This window comes from Zonotrichia leucophrys, chromosome 7 (assembly GCF_028769735.1).
Source record: "Zonotrichia leucophrys gambelii isolate GWCS_2022_RI chromosome 7, RI_Zleu_2.0, whole genome shotgun sequence".
NCBI lineage: Eukaryota > Metazoa > Chordata > Aves > Passeriformes > Passerellidae > Zonotrichia > Zonotrichia leucophrys.
In genome coordinates, this window is record NC_088177.1 from 18,463,638 (window position 1) to 18,481,525 (window position 17,888).

At 42.1% G+C, this 17,888-nt stretch overlaps 1 protein-coding gene across 2 annotated transcripts in view; it reads right to left on the reverse strand.

Moving 5' to 3' along the window:
- The window catches only part of SATB2 (SATB homeobox 2), a 127,683-nt gene extending 111,056 nt beyond the window's left edge, over positions 1-16,627 (reverse strand). Inside the window, exons 1-2 of one of the 2 annotated variants that reach the window (XM_064718735.1) lie at positions 16,504-16,627; positions 15,806-16,024 (exon numbers count right to left, since the gene is read on the reverse strand). In XM_064718735.1, the coding sequence (XP_064574805.1) occupies positions 15,806-15,974 (169 nt within the window). In that variant the 5' untranslated portion in view covers positions 15,975-16,024; positions 16,504-16,627. Of the gene's footprint in view, positions 1-3,747; positions 3,823-15,805; positions 16,025-16,503 lie in introns of those variants that run through there. The other variant, XM_064718734.1, reaches the window with a different exon arrangement.
- Positions 16,628-17,888: the final 1,261 nt, after the last annotated feature.

Sequence of the window (17,888 nt, forward strand, 5' to 3'; positions counted from 1 at the left end):
CCAAGATTCTTCTAAAGACCAGAGAAATTAAGAAGAAAATAAATATGTATCAAAGAGACCAAATGCACATTTTTCCTCCTTGCCCATTTTAATCTATAGTTTTGTTTCACTGGAGAGTAATAAAATCTTTAAAAATTAAGGAAAGAGAAATTGATATTTCATTAAAGAAGTGAAAATCCAAGACAGTCTGCTGCATATAGTATTCATTTTTACAAGAACGGACTTAGAGCCAGTTAAAAGTATTATCAACCTGCAATCATATAGCTTCCTGGAAAACATTTTCAGCTCTAAGACTTCCAAGTAAATGCTGCAGATTTCTAATGACAAACTAGAAGGAAGAGAAGAAAGCAAGTATTAAAAGCTACTGCACTGTTTCTTTTGTTTATTTACAAATAATACTTGGTCCAGCACACGCTTTTTTAAGTAATAGATATGATACTAGTGGCACTTAATTTCTATGCATGGTCTGCTTGCACAGCAGCATCACAGGCAGAGCAGAAAGCTGAGAGCTCTTACAGCCACCCACCTCTCCAGCCATTAAATAGGGAGCAGGGCTTGTGCATCCTAATAAGTATAAAATGAAGATCAACTAGAAAGAAAAAGCACCAATAAAATTCATGTCTTTTTAGATTAAAATCTCCTTCCATCAGGACAAGTTTTGAGTCCCATCTAGGTGTTATTTAATTTTATCTAATTTGAACAATTTCCAAACATCAAGTTGATTAATTTCAACAGCATGGTGTTATGGAAAGATTTACTGTACAGGGGTTGTCTAGCAGGGAATTAATAAAAAAGCCAGTTATTTGCCCTGAGTAACATGAGGTTTTAAGACTTCCCAGATTTCTAGTGGGAATACTTCACAGCACAAGCATGTTTTCTTCTGGGAGTAAAACCCACCAAAATTATTAAAAACGGAGATCAAATGGTGGTGTCAAACCCAAAGGAAATCATTCTACAGTGGAGAGATTTTTATCAAGTGAAGAAAGTGGAAAATAAAGTTTTTGTTGTTGCTGTTATGCTTTGGGTTTTTAGGCTTTGTTTGTTGGCTATTTTTTTGTTTTGTTTTAAACAGAACAGACACACATGCAGAGTAATCTTCCTCAAAGACAAAGCAAATTTCTATGGTTTGGAGTTCAGAAACCAGGACATCTACTTGAAAATTCATAAACTACTGAAAATTCTTCATTACTTTATGTAGAAAACATTTTGCCTAGCAGAGACTGCAACATGGGCCATTCTCTAAGCTGGCCTTTCCATCAGAGAAAAAAAAAAAAAAGCCAGGTAATAGCAAGAGCAGAATCCACAAATGCTGATTTCCAAACACAACTAAAAAACACTGAAGTACAAGTAACTTTGGTTGGACTTCTAAGATGAGACCCTTACTCTACAAGAGAAATTAAGAAGCCCAATTAGCAAAGCATGGATTGCCTTAAGAAAATTATCTAGATGGAGATTCTGTACAGTTAACAATAAAACATGCTTCCATAACTGGCAGTAACCACAGGAAGCAATCAAACTACAAACATTTCCTAAACCTAATCTGCTTCTGTTTTTTCTTTAGAGAGAGACCTCTATCCAGCAAAGGCAGTCATGGGGAAAGCAGTCCATTTATTTATTTCTCTCTGCACTGCAGTAGAGCTGACCTTACATATACAGATTTGGTATTTTAACTGTCTTTCCCTTTCTTCTAAACAAATTTGAAAAAGAAGCTAAACTGAGAAAAATGCTTTAAAAGGCAGAAGTGGGCATAGGAGAGGTTTGCCAGTTCTCCTTTTCACATCCTGCAGCTCTAATTGCAAGGGCAGAGGCCAATTCAGTTTGACCATTTTCATTATGCAGAAATACCTGAATTTCTGCAGCAAAGATGCCATCCTGCATCCTGAAGTGTAACACAAATCCGTAATTTCCTTTTTCAAAAACTTAAACCCACTACTAATTTCATTAAAAAAAAAATAGAAAAAGGGAAGCTCTAAAGCCTCAGTGTGCCACTTCTTCAAAAAGGTGTAAACTGCAAATCCTAAAGTGATCAGAAATTAAAAACTAGTTAATATGTTAAAAATCAGGAGGTTTCTACTAAAGACTTTATTAGTTGAACAAACGTAAAATCAAAGAATCATTTTGGTTGGAAAAGACCTTTAAGATCACATGTAACAACAAAAGATAAATTCATAATTAGGAAAATTAACTGCACGCCAAAATGTGGGGTACTTTGTCCAGTTGGCTGGGGCTTTTTCAAGAGGAAAGATGCCAAATAGTATTTGGGAAAAAAAAGGTGTTTTTTTTTATCTCAACACCACTTCTGTTTAGATCACAGCATAGATCTGCAGCTGATGGTGATGTGAGACCTTCTCCAGAAAATCCTGCAGAGTCCAGCTGAGGGCTGCAGATGCAGGAGATACAAGGACAGGCTAAACAAACACAATCACGTCGTTTCCACAGGCCCACACATACACAACTGTTCATGCTCAAGAAGGATCTGGCTTGAAGCAGATCCCAGGTTCAGCCTATGGCAGTGCAAATCTGTGGTAAGGTGGAAGAGACAGAGCTCCCTCATTTCAGCAAGCTTTAGGCATGTCCATTAAGGCTCACTTTCAAGTTACACCATAAATTATGAATACAATTAAATCAGACAGAATATAAGTTGTTGGCACTTAACTTATTTACAATAAATGCTTGGTTTGGGTAAATGGACTGTGTTTCAGCCTTTTACTTATCAAACACCAGCTTACAACAGTCATTATGAAGCTGAGAATTCTTCCACTGTAAATCTTTTTTAATAGGGACTGAAGGAATGACTCTGCAGTTGTTTGTCACTAACCACTCGGAACCACGTGCAGAAAGCTGTGTGCACGCACTGACAGGCGGCCAGCGGGAAATCGCTGTGTCAAATACAGGAGACTGTACCCAGACCTCTGCAACTGTACAATCCTGCGCAGCATCACGCACCTCATTACAGCAAAAGGTTTTGTTTAAAACCAAGTACCCTACTTTCTGCTAATCCTCTGCACTCCAGTGTGTTCTAGACAAAATGCAAGATATCTGATTTTGCATATAAGCAGTAATGTGATGCTGTTAAACTCCTACTCTTCATGGCTTTATAAGCCCGCTGCAAATAATTTGTTCCAGGATGCAATTTAGTAAAGAAGAGCTCAGTCCACAGCTGATTTTAATACAGTGTTTGCCAAAGGAACAAAATTATGTTAAATAACATTATATTGTAGAATTTTTCTTCTTAGGAGGGCCAGAGGAAGTAAAACTAAGGACAATATCTTTCTACTCCTCCTCGGCTATTTTTTCTGGCTTTACATATTCAATAAATCTGTAGGCAGGAAATGCATTTCTACATTTTATATTTTAGCCAATGGCAAATGCAAACCACAAGGTATTATTTACATCTTTCTTCAGCTTCCAGTCCTTTCTGTGGCTTCAGTCTCCCAGCCATCGCAGCTATCCCAGATCTCAGGAAGTATTATAAATAAGTCACTACCGTCTCTGCAGATGTCCTCTGCTTCTGACAGCTTAACTACCCAAAGAATCCTTCTCCTAGCTGAAATAACAGCCTTACTGTTATTTATTTAACACAAAATATTTCATGCCACTTTCCCACCACAGAAACATACTATGGAACTCTTAACTTGATTCGATAATGCTTGAATTTCTTAAAAAATGGTAAAAAATAAAAGCCACATTTAGAGCACATTCTGTGACAAACAAGAAATGAGAAATAGAAAAACACCAAGGGTTTACCTCTGGCACAGCCTCTCTTGTAGTATGTCTGGGACAGAAGTGCTGCTCGCAGGAGATGAGACCTTTTCTTAGTCAAAGAGAATCAGCTGTTTCTGGTAACAAATCCCCTTTGCTAAACCAGCTGCACTGACTCAGCCCTAAGTTTGAATCTGTCACACCTGTTGAGTTCACTGAGTGGGAACAGGAGCAGCCCCACTGGGGCTTTGTGCCACCCTGTTAGCCCAGGGACAGCCACGCACGGGGCAGCCAGGAGGCAAGAGCAATTAAACAGGAGAATAAAGCACTCCCACCTCTCCAATTAAACAAGCAAAACTGAGAGCAACGATAACCCAGAGCTCAAAATACTGCTTTGAGGGAGCCTGAGTGAGAAGGCAGCACAAACAGCTTCCTAGGTTCCTCCAGCAGAAAGCTCAGCCCCCCTGTGCGGCAGCACCCCCGGCATGCAGGAATCCTGAGGGGTACCAGCACCATGCTGCCCACCAGAATCACACACAAGCCCTCCAAGCCATGGAACAGAACCATAGAATCAGCTACGTTGGAAAAGAACACTTAAAATAATGAAGTCTGGCTATTCCAATTGAAAGGAAAAAGGTGAAGACACTACAGCTACGTGTTTCCTAAATAAAACAGCTCAGTTGTTTCAACTTGCTTCCCAGTTACAAAAGAAGAAAAAATACTCCACAGCCATACTTCATAATATTAATTAAATGGAAAATATACTCCTTTCACTCAAAATCAGTGGAATGAACACTTCTAAAATCAGATGACTTTTTGTTAAAAAATCATCTTAAGGCATAAATTTCCTGTTAGTTTTAGGTTTTGGTTTCTTTAACTTAAAAACAAGTATAGGGTTTGTGAGGGGCTTTTTGTTTGGGGAACTACTTTCTGTTTCTTTTCTCTCGAAAATGTAACAGAACTTGCCTAAGGGGTTAAGACTCTCTAAGCCAAATTCCACCCAAAATTATTTTTAATGACCAACATTTTTAAACCCTGAAAACTGGAACCACTAATAAGCCCTTAAATTCAGTGGTGCTAGCAGATGCCACCATATTATGTAATTTTTGAAGCAAAAAAACATCTTCTAGCAAAAGCATTTTAATGAAGGTTCTATTAACTAGTCTCCTGGTACTGGGATAAGTCCCCTGGAATGCAACAGAAAAGCCTTCATAGCTGGCTTGAGGTTTTATTTCTGGAGAAGTGCTGCAGACCACATTCGGGCCTATTTTGGGGTCTCCACTGGGACCCACCAGCAAGTTCTTTTCTCCATCATGTCCATTCCTCTGTGAATCACTCCCTGGCAAGAAAAAGAAGAAATCTTATCACCTCTTCACCATGTTACAAGATAAATGTCTGCCAACCTATATCTCTGCCTTCAAAACCACTTGCAGGCTCCAACATCGAGACAAACTGAATTATCTGTAACCACTGTAACCACTGCCTCTTTCCTCGTATCTTATAGATAATGGCAGCACTAGAAAACCTAATTTCTAAGTGACAATGCCAACAGATATGGCAGAAGTGGCTATGGGCAAAAGTTACAAGTACACACGCAAGAGGACAGGCCACATTAAAATCACTCTGAATAAATGCTGTCAAACTCAATGGTATCATTACTAGATGGTATTTTTCTGGTAGAAGGAGACCACAGAAATCTTCATCAAATCTTCAGCGCGAAAATAAGTGAAGGAGAGAATCACAAATGAGAAAATGTAGAAGCCATTCTGTCCTCCAGAAGGCAGCCAGCTTCCCCTTCTGCCTCCCTTTCCACTCGTCAATACAGAGTCTTCAGACAGTCTGCACCTACAGCCCATTATGGGTCAGCAGCTGCCCTCTGGGGTTTGCCCCTTACTTCCAACTCCAATCTTTCACACCCTGGGCAACTTCTGAGCAGCCTTCTCTTGTATTGTCTCACTGCAGAATTGTGGGGGAACCACTCTACAAACGTAAGATCACACATTTAACAGCTATCAGTTTGAATATTAGACCTTTAGGAATATTTACATTTATCTGCCAGCAGGTCACATTAATCTAATGGGTTTAATAACTACCAGATCTTGATCAAACAAGTTATGAGGTCAAGGAACAAAAGTAATATACATTCTCTTTCTCAGATGTGCACAGTACACTTCATCTGGTTAGGAATATTTTGGAGCAAGGATAGAAAAGACCTGCCTATAGGCTGACCTTCAGCGTGTGGATTCACTTGTGATGAGTCAGCAATGCTTTTGGGGCTCAACAATCTGAATTGCTACATTATTATGTACACAGAACTACACCAAAGAATTAGATACTTCTGCTAGTGCAAATGCATGTGCTCACTGAGAGGTGTTAGCCAAAGAAAGCAGATTACATCTGTGCTCCAAAGGCCGAACTGGCTCCCACTTCACTTTCGGATGCCATTCCAAATGTTGATTTATAAAGCTGTACGATACAGGACTAGAGCCAAGGCTACTGTAGCAAGGTTCTCTCTTCCCATGTAGGGTACAGCAGAAAGGACACTTCTGCTTACAGCTCTAGGAGTCAGAGAAAATGGAGAGCCAGGATCCCTCAACCTCAGGCCTTCAACTACAGTCTGATCCCTTTGCAAGAGGCACGCAGATGCACGGCCCCTCGGCACAGGGCCCTTCTGCCTTTTGGGTTTTAATCTGAACCCTGAGATGCCAAGGTAGCTGAAGGGCCATAGGAGAGTCTGTCCCAAGGAGCAATGGCTTAAGAGACCAAGTACTCTTATTTGCATTCAGGTCCACACATTTGAGGAAGGCACAAAAAACCAAAACACTCTCCCTACATGAAGTAGCACAGCTTTTCATTTTGAAAGAGAAGGAAGTAGTTTTTACTACTTTCTACCTGTCCATGGCATTCTCAAAGCTCATGTAGCTGGCAGGTCAATATGACACTGTGATCATATTAATGTCATCACAAAGGCTCAATACATTCATTATTATGCCAGACCCAGACACTCAGATAATGCCTAACTTGAGCATTATTGTCAAGCAATACACCTACTTACTGCATACTTGCTCACAGGAGCTCATATGAAGTCTACTATCCAGATTTCTAGCTTGAGAAACAAACTACTTGAAAAAAAGAAAAAAGGAAAATAAAAAAAAAACCCTCACACTTCTGTTACTCTGCATTTTCTCTACATCTAAAAATTGGTAGCATGTATGACAGGTCCACCTCATTTTTCTTAATGATGTTTTTATTATTCTTTCACTCAATTAAAACAGAAATGGATATTGCATCTTCTGACTGTATAATTGTTATTGTAATCTGTTTTCGATCACTGCTTGGGAAATGGGTCCAAAACAACATAAACTATCCACAGCCTCAGAATACAAGTCATTTTCTTTTACTACGATACTTAAAGAAACATCTATCATGTTGCTCCGCTAACATGTTTGTATTATGGCAAAGAAGTTATTTGTAAGTTGGGAAAAGACATTATGAAAATCACCTTTTACTCCAAAGTATTGTATAACTCATAATTTATAACTACATTTCTTAATAACCATTCAAAATAATAAGGCTGGAAATTGTGCACATCTAATTTTAATATATAAATAATGGAAATGCACATAAACCAAAATATGCTCAAAATATGAATTTATATTACTCTCCAAAAAATAGGCTGGTAGTTTTGAAAATAACATGCTTCATTTCCAATATAAGCCTGTCAGTTAAATTTATGGCAAAACATTCTCCGTGAGTTTAGATTACCAAGATGGTAAATACTTCTTTGTGAGTTTCCTCACTTATCTGAAGCTTCCGTCCAAATGCTGACAAAAGTCAGCAACTTCTCAACAGTGAAGTGTTGGTGATACCCAAGTAAAGACAGACTAATGCAGCCCCTTCTCAACATTACAAATAGAATGGAACAGCTGAGAGAGGGACAAAGTAACCTTGTGGCTGTATGCAGCCATACAAATCATGCTTTTGATATAACAAACTCCCCTCCCGACATTTCGACATTTCGTGCCAGGTTTAGTACCTTTGAAAAGATCTGCTGTCAATAGTGCGTCTTTTCATCTCAGTGTTTGTCTCTGGGGAAAACATGAGGGAGCATGTTTAAGTGGAAGACATTCCTACTGCATTCTGAAAATGCAGAGGGTATATGGTTATAAGATGCCGCAGCTTCATATAAAATAGTGTCTGACAGGTATTAAGATTTTTCTGACCTTCTTTCCCTTGCTGACATAGCTACTAACAAGGTACAGTTGTGCTTAAATTGTTTAATATTGCATGTCCATCTGATACAAGGACAGCAGTTAGAGCACAATGACTAAACATTTCTAGCCAGATAATTAGCCAGATAATTTTCTGTTTAGAAAACAAGTCATATGCTTAGACTCTTATCTAGCGCTACCTGTCCTTTTTCTTCAAGTTCTTTCTGTTCCCTTCATACAATTTCTACAAATAATGACAATCTTCTTTTTCCAAACATCACTGCATGAAACACCAATGATCATTCAGCATTCAACAAGAAATTGAAAATATATCTTGAGTTCAGACACAGTATTCCTGCCCTAGCATCCAGTTTACCAGAACATCGATGCAGAGCTCGCACACCATTTTTTAAACAATCTGTAAGTTATTTGAGTAGTTTTATTCTAAGTAGAAGTGCCTCCGGGAAGGAGGTTTCACGTAAGTACTCAGACACTAGCAACGTCAACATTCACACCTTTAAAAATCAGAGTAAGAATTGCACTTAAAAAAGCCAAAGCAAAACGCTGCACTAACCAACCAATAAAACAAACAAACAAAACCTTTTGAACATCTTTTGTAAGAGTTTTTTAATATCATTAGCTCTAAACTGAAAATAGACAAATGCCAAAATCTTGTATATTTGTAAATCTTCAGGGGACACTCACAGAGCTATCAAATATTTTTAAAAATTTTTAAAAAACCAAACAACTAAAAATACTGTTTCATGTTTTTTCTACAGTTCCCTGAAATAGAAGAAATAACACTGGAAATATAAAATATTTTTTCCTTTACCAATATTCAGATCAATGCAAATGAAGACTGGGACAAAATATACTCAACAGATGCAGTACGTACTTTCATACAAAGCGCAGGGACTCTGGATGAAAAAAAAATCCCTAACTATATAGAATAGTGACAATATGAACAACATGCCTTGCTGGCTGAGAACATATCACACATTAAAAGCAGTCAACACTTGGGAAAGGCCATGAGAACCTCAACTAGGTGGGCTAACAAGTGCCCCCAAATGAAATGGCAGAGAGTATTTTGTGTCTTTAATAGCACTAATCAATGTAAACTCATTTGTCTGCAGCCCCGCAGCAGAGACGCTGCTGATGAGCATTCTGCAACAAGTACAAAGCTTCTTGGAGGGCAATTTTTCTTAGTATCGCTAGAGGCTAGAAAACATTTCTCAAAAGCCATCAAATACTCAGCTGCCTTTTGTCTGCTGTGACTATTTCTTACATCTGCATTAGTGACACATGCCACCGTGGGGACTGATGCAGCTGACCCCGGACATTTGGTACAGTAGGAACCAATTACCACAAGGAGATTTTTTCAGAGCTAGAAAGGCTCTGGCTCCTTGTTCAACACAGCAGGCTCGTTTCAAAGCCACTGCGAGCTTTAAACAGAGAGCACGCTCCTCTGGTAGTTACAGACTATGAATCAGGCACAGGTTATCTCCAACAAATCCCCGTCCTATCAATTCAAAGGGACTTGGTAATACTTTATACCTTGAAAAACTGAGCCTTTAATCTGAAAAACACAGCAGTAGTTACTAATTTAACTAAATTATGAGGGGCAGTAATTAAAGGCCTAACTTAGCTATGCCTTGCAATTTGGGATTCAAAAGAAAATCTTCCCAAGTTTTACAGATTTTCAGCTATTTTGAAAAGTTTAAAAATAAGATTTAAAAGCAGGTTGAGGACTGCTCAAGCACAAAAATAAGAATTTTCCTAAACAGGTCACACAGATGTTTGGTGAATATAAATACATGACTGCAATAAAACTCTTCATTTTACAGCACCATAGTTGTCATATTGTATTACCATGTTCTGTGTCAATGCAAGTGACAAAAATCTTACCGGTTCAAGTATTTTACTTAAGCTCCAGACCACCATTGTGGCCCTTTTCCTCCCCATTCCACACAGACAGCTCTAAAGAAAACATCAATAATAGAAAGTAACTGCAAAAATAAATATTCAGGCTAGCCTCTCCATGAACAAAACTAAACTCAAATACTTTTAAAGGAATCCTAAAGTAAGTGATACCATCTGAAAGTCTGTGCTACAAACTAGAGCGTTTCGGTATGACATAGCTGTCTATTGAAATGATGACTTGATTACACTTACATTATGCCAGGTTTTTTCTATTTTTAAATCAAGATAAAATATCCAGCATCGGAAGAGTATTTAAATAAAATAAAAGGATTCCACAAAACTAGGTATTTGAGAAAGGAATCTGCAAGCTTTACCTCTAAGTGTTTCTTCATAATACTAAAAGGTTAATACTGTTGGCCTTCCTTTGATGTCCAAACTCTTCATCTAAATTCTAAGTGGCAGATAATTCACTATTTAATTTCTTGAAAATATGTTACCTCATTGGCGTCCTTTTAGTTTTTAATATGATTTTGCCATCTTCTTTAGGCACATAAAACAGTTCTAGGGATTCACTGAAACCTCCTGTTAAAGTTTGCCAAAGAATTGCCCTATAAATAATTGACAGTAAATATATCATGTTCTATCCCAGTGAGATCAAGAAAAAGCAGGACCCAACTTAAAAAGGGAGGAGTAAACAGAGAATTAATATGGATAATTTCAATTATGTTGGTTGCTTTTTCTTTGCTTTGGTTTATGATAAGAATAACAGCATGCATTTAACTAACATGGCCATGGGTGTGGAAAAGAAGCACGGAGATGACTTGAAACACTCAGGAACTGTTGCAGGGGAAAGAAAAAAAATCTTACTACCACTAATCTTAAATCTTGAATTCAAAATTGTTGGTGTCTTTCTGCAGATGCAACTTAAGGATTCCAAAATTACCCTAAACATCAAATTATGTCTAGGTCATTGAATGGGTGGATACCCTATATTCTGTTTAATGTGTATGTTCAATTGCACACGCACTTCAACCAACTGTGTCTTTATTTTAATAACAGACCAAGTACTGAAAACACATAAAGAAAGACTATTTTTCTACTTTGGCAAAAATACAGCTGATACACTGCATGACCCTTCAGGAATTACTGCTCTGTTTGTTCTATTTACATGATATAGCCTGACTGGAAAAGGGAGAGAGGGATGAAGATCAGCAAAAATACCAGAAAATCATTTTTAACAATCCGTCACGAAAAAAAAAATAATCACTGTCTTGCTTTTCTTACTGTTCCTGTTACAGGTTTCTTCCTCATTATATATCAGAAACATGTAAAATGCAAGATTTTACATTTCTTCCAAATCCCTACTGAATCATATAAAATTAAAAGCAACATTTTCCCACTATGCAGCCACAGATAAAACATAAAATATAAACGTAAAACATAAAACATACATCTATGCTGGTTCCTGAAACTAACAAGGGTTTGCGGCTTTCACGCTTCTGTATTTCAGCGCACTTAATTCTTTCCAACAGCCACATATTTCTTTCAGGCAGCAGGAAGGTATTCTTCATCTAGGATCTGGGCAGGAATCAAAAACTTAAACCTTTCACTTTGCTCAGTTCCTAAGGACAAGTGAAACACACTTCCTTACTGTGCTCAGGACGCCATGTTAGCTAACCATTTAGAACACAGGAGCAAATTTGATCAGGCTGTATTCTTCCGTCTGCACAGAAGTGAATTTTTGCTCCAATCAAGTGTCTTAAAATCCTTATAAAGATATACAAGGTAGTACAAACTCTACCATATTTTTACAGAAATATGTAGAATGGACTTTGACAAACAGCTCTTTAACCATCAGCCTGTGTTTCTGTCACCCCAGAGATATATTAAAACTGATTTCTAACTACACTTAAGCAGATACAACCACGATACACTGAACTTCAGGGGGCTCACAGCAACCAGCAGCAGCGCTCCGAAGAGTCACTGCATCCACATTTCTGTTAATCTGACTTCATACAAGCTCCCTAACTACAGCTACTGATTAACATCCTGATCATATACTTTGGTTTGAATTGCCCAAAAGCTTTTCCCTCCATTAATATTTTGTAAATTGAATCACAGTTTTTAACAGTTAAATTAATATGAACATATTATCAGACTGCATCAAACTAATCTAAACAAAAAATGTTTTGCCATCATTTCCTGTTTCAAATTTGAACATGCTCCCTTGGCTATCATTTGGTTCTATGCCTCTTCGTCAGCAAAATCAAACTTCAGAACAGCTCACTCTGCATACTGGCATTTTAAGCTGCTTTCAGAAGCTTTTGATGCTTATTTTCTACACTCTTCAAATCAACACGCACATATATATATGTACATCCACTCTTACACAAACAGGTTCACGAACTGCAATCAACAATTCTGTAAATATAAGTTTCCTAGTCATTAATCATCCCTCTTTTTTTTAATCCTTATGGAGTGAATTACTAACTGAGAGGAGACGCCAATTCTAGTAAGTGAATGTTACCCAACAGGGATATAAAGCTGTCAACACCACAGTGCTCTTGCTTGCTCTAAACTCTCTCCCAGGCTTCATATGTTTTTTAAAGCGATATTAGTCTTTTTTTCCAAGGAACCTTACTCTCCTTAAAATCTGAGCACTTGTGTTTTATTACATACAGGTTTTAAAACAGACTGGTCAGACAACTGTTGAAAAATTTCAGAAGCACTGGGTTAGTCAGGCAAACCAAAACTGGACTCTAATACATTGGACTGACGCTAACAACATTGTAAACAGTACCAAAACTTTTAAATCCCCTATTAAACACAACCTTTAAGACCTCGTTTATCTTCTTAGTGACCTTCACTAGATTATTATAGCTGCTGTAATGGCCCTCTGAATTAAGGACATTCATGTTGGGAATAAAAAACTAGGAAAATCATAACGCAAAATTTCTCATGAGAACAATTGATTTTCTGTCTGCATTACATAAGCTTATTTTAAAACACTTTTTTACTCATAAAACTAGTGAGAAAGCTAGAAACACCTATAGCATTATATTTCTCTATTTCTCAGGGAAGTCACTAGAAAAATAATTGCAGCAAACAGTACGATTATAAAACTGGTTACCAAAGGTCATCACACTCATCATAGCTGCAGATAGTTTGAGAGCTTATTGCTCTGTTCTCACGATTAACTTCAGAAACAGATATTACTACAACAAAAAGCCACTTGACAAATAGGAAGAAATTTCAGCACTTACATATCTAAGGCCCAAAATGAGATGAGAAAAAGAATTGCTAGCATTTGGCGTTGCTTTCAAAATCTTTAGATACACATTATGGAATTTAAAATAAAAAAAAACCAAACTGAAATGGTCTCTAGTTTTCGGTAAAGCATTTCCATTTTCGTCCTAAATACAATTCACGTTCAGTAAGCATTATCACTTGTTAGAGCCTAAGAAATAAGAATAAACAGAAACACTGGCAACTGAAGCCCTGGATGTCACTTCACTATGACTTTCAATAGTTTCCTTTTTGTCAGACTCTAGGCATAATAGTAGGAGAGTACCTATCAGTATTTACTTCAAATAATTTTTATACTAACTTGCCAGTAAATTTAAAGTAAGCCCATGCACAAATGTCTACAGATGCATTTCACAACTCCAGTGAAAAAATTACTAAGACCACAGGATTCACTGCAAAGACACAGACTTCCAAAAATACCTGAAACAGGTGTGATCTGCATTCAGGAAAAGATCACTTGATTGTAACAGGCTCTTAAAGTTCAAACTTGAAAAAGAGCAGAAGGAAAATATCTGGAAATTAGCTATGTTGATTTATTGTAAGAGCATTGCCAGGAGAAAAAAAAAATCAATTTTAAACAGCACCATTATGTTATTAAAAAAAATCTGCCTTAACTAACTTAGTATTGAATATTATAGAACCTAGGTAAGTATTCAGAAAGGAATAATTTTTTTCTTGCTTTCAGTATCAATAAGGAGTAATGAATAACCTTTATTATGAACAGCCTAAACTCAAAGAGACTGAGACTGTTTAAAGAACGTCAGCTAAGGAACAAGAAAAAAAAATTACTCCTGCATTTCTTATTCTCCCGCACTTATACACTCCAGTCTACAACACCTTTATAAATGAGCTGAAGAGTAATGAATGAAAACTCAGGCTCTTAAAAGTTTGCTTTCAGAAATGAAAGTATTTTTCTTAAGTGGAAGAGATCTTCCACAGCTTAACAGGCCAGATTCAGGCTGAACCACCAATATAACTATAAAAGCTGCTGAATTTCTCTTGGATAATACAGCTGCAACTAGAAAGCAAACATATATTCCAAAACATTTAAAAGAGTTTTCTTAAAGTACATTTCTATAAATGCCCCAAGGAAAAATATTTCAGCTCTAATTCTAACATTCCTTTAAAAATCAAGCAGCTTTATTGACCAAGTCTTGAAAAAGGCACGTAAAACTACATACACTACTTTTTATATGATTAACTAGTTCCTTTTTACAATTATTCAACAAATTATTTCTTCATCAATTTCTAAGTGGAATAGCATTACAAGTCTTTCACTGCAAAGCTGCTTCTTCTTCATACATTGGAAGAACACAGAGAAGAGGTTAAAAACTAGATATAAAGAAACTTAAAAACTAGTGAGCTCTCTTACCCTTCATTAGGTATATAAATGAATCCTACGCTTTTAAAACAAAATCTGCAGCTCCTTAGCAAACTTCAGCAATTAGGATGCCTATTGAGCCAAAGAGGTCTAAAACAAGCATCTAATGGTAAAATCGCTAAATAAACCTCACGTAATAGAGAGTCATGTGACGACCATTTCAATGTATCTCTCGAAATGCCAGCTACACAAACTCCTTGTGTATAAACAACTACAATTATGTGTCACCGCTCTGCTCATTTTAAAACACAAATACAGAGGATTTTTTAACGTAGTTATTGGTGGCCTTTCCTGCAGAATTCTGCTCACAACACCTGGTTAATTTCAAGATTTTTAAATATACTTTTCCTAACACGAGGCTGCACTGTCTTAAACACGACAGCATCAGAGTTAAGAGGAAAAAAGAAGGCATTTAAAAGAAGTGACTGGAAAGTTTACCTGCTTGGAACAAAAGGAGGGGAAAAAGCAACTACGCACTTAACATGCTCTTAACATAAAACTGACCAGCAACTTGATAGCAAAGTAGGAAAGATTAAGTATTCTAGAGAAACGCAGGAAAACAGCAAAACTAATGCTCAATATATTTGCTGAAAGAGCTAAACCTTACACATGCCCTATTCTCTTTTACAACAACTTCTACAAAATCCTACTTACCGAAAGAAAAATAAAACCCCAAAATCCAACCATAAACGCCACCGTTTTTCCCACCCTGGTGACCCTTTTCTTAAAGCTGTGACGGTGGGTGTTAACGTACCTAACTGGTGTCACCTACATCCGCGAAGGCAGCCCGACCGCCCGCACCCGAGCCGGAGGCGCTGCCCTCCGCTGCAGGCGCTGCCCAGGCCCGCCGCCCGGCCGCTGCCGTGCCCTGCGGGAGGGCCGGGGGATGCCCGTGGGCTGCCCCAGCGCAATCCGCACCAAGAAAACGCCGAGCGCAGGACACGCTTTCACCCCGTTACCCTCCGGCAGGCTCAGCTCTCGCCTTTTGAGAGCCGCCCGGCCAGAGCCCGGCCCGCGGTGGCCTCTTGCGGCAGGCGGCCTTCCAACGCCGGAGGGCTGCGCGCCGCACTCCCGGTCCAAGTCTTCCCGTGGATCCCCATCACCGCAGCGGTGCCGAGCAGCCAGATGCTTGCCCAGGAAAGCGGGCAGCAGCCCTCCAGCCGCCACTCGGACCTGCCGGCCCCTCCGCGCGCGGTGCCGACCCGCCCGCCACACGCTTCCCCCGGGCCCGCCGCCCTGCGTGCCCCGGGCGGCGGAGCCGCCGCGAGCGCGGCCGCACGGTTACCTCCCACGGGCTTGGTGACGGCGCCGTTGGGCCTCCCGCGGGTGCCCATGGGGCTGCCGTTCTGCTCCAGCCTGGCCACCTTCCCGGGGGGGGGGCCTTTGACATCGGGGCTGCCGCTGCCTCTGTCGGGGCTGTCCCGCAGGCAGGGGCTCTCGCTCCTCCGCTCCATGCTCGGGGACGCTGCTCCCGCTGGCAGGTCGCAGTAGAAGGAGCACGGACCTAGGGCGAGAGAAACAAGGGGCGCTTCAGTGGCCGCTGGCCAGTACTGGGCCCCGCTCACCCGGCCGGGCCCCCGATGCCCGTCTCCAGAGCGGTTCAGTTCCGTGAAACCAGGCGAGTAGCGGCCGGGTGCGATGCCGCCCCGCTCCCGCCGCCGGAGCCAGCCCCGCTGGAAGCGAGCGGTTCGCCTCACCCGCCCGGCGCCAACCTGCCGCGGGCGGGGGCAGGCAGTGCTGCGCCCCGGTTCCCATCGCACCCGGCAGGCAAGTAGCCCAGCCGCCTGCCGCAGCCAGGTGCTGCGCCCCGGGTCCGGCCACAGTCCCGGCCCACCCCCGGGGGCCGTGGGGAAAAGGCTGCCAGTCCAGACGGCCCCGCTGGCACGGCCCCCCCGCGGCGGCCAGCTGTGCAGCCACGGAGTAGCCGGCTGCTGGCGAGGAAGCCTCTAGCGAGCGGCTCCCGCGAACTGCCGCTGTACTTACTGCTTATAGCCTGTCTGTAAGTTGGCTGAGTTGGGCTCTGTCCATGGATCAGAAGTAGAGAATCCAGGGTGGAAAGTTTTCCTGTTTCCTTCTCCCACGCCGCGTTCTTCGCTTCTACTCCTTCCCCCCACCCCCAGCCCCCTCCTCGCCCTCCTCCGGGGGTGCTGAGGCGGCGGGGCCGGGGCGGCAAGGATAGAGCCCCGTCCCGGAGGGTCCCGGGTGGCGAGCGGAGCAGAGAGGTCGGGACGAGGGGGCGGGGAGGCGTGGGGCCGTCGGCTGCGGCGCAGAAGAGAAGGGAGAGGGAGCCGACTTCTCACACCTTCAGCGGAGAAAATCAATACCGGGGGAAACAGGGGGAGGAGAAGAGGAGGGAGCGCCGCTCTCCCGGGCTCCGCGGCGGCGGCGAGTGCCTGGCGGCGCGGAGAAGTGGCGGCGGCGGCCCCCCGTGTGTCACTTTCAATCGCTCCCTCCTCTGCCAACGACAGCAGCGGCAGGAGGGACTCGCCACAGAGAGCAGAGAAACGGTTATTAGTTGCGTTGAGTCATCGAGGCAAAGTGAGTCCTTTTTGGGGTTGTCCTTGCTTTCGGGTTTGGTGTATGTGCACGCCTGTGTGTGTGTCTGCCTGTCTGTCTGCGCGGCGTTCCCGTCCCAGGGCTGTGCATCCCAAACATCGCCACCCCTCCTCGCCTTGACACCCCTCCCCCTCCCCGCCCCCCCGCAAAAATCAAGTCTCGCTGCTACCTCGGAATCGGGCACAGACGGGCACGCAGCAGCCCACCTCCTCCCGGCCCGGCCCGCCCCGCGGAGCCCCGGCCCCGCTGCGCGCACGGGTGGGAGGCAGAAACCCACCTGGCAGGAAATTAAACACCAATAAATAAATAATACATCTCACACGCGAAAAAGGAGCGCAGTGCCGCGAGAAGGAAGAGCGTAGGGCAGGCTGGGTGGGGAAGGGGAAGCGTGGCAGGACGACGCGGCGGTGACAGGAGAGACCCAGGGCAGAAAGGCGCAAGGGCAGGGGCAGTCGGGCTGGGGGAGGGCTGAGAGGGAAGGAGAGGAGGAGGAGCTGGGAGAAGGGGAAGGGCGGGAGGGCGGATGGTGGGGAAGTGGGAGTTGGGGACACCGGACCGATCGAGGAGGAGCAAAGCTGCCACCGGCATTCAGTCCAGACGCCCGAGTTGGTCCGAAGCAGCCCGTGCGGCCTCGCCGCGTCCTGCCACCCGCGCCCCACCCCCGTCCCCCTAGGAACCGACCGACGGCGGGGATCCTCCCGCAACCTCTCTCCGCCGGGGCGAGGCGACAGTAACTTTTCGCGGTGCGGTGGGGGCTGCCGCCCCGAGGGCCGGTCGCGCTTCCTCCAGGCCTCCAAGAGCCAGCGACCGGC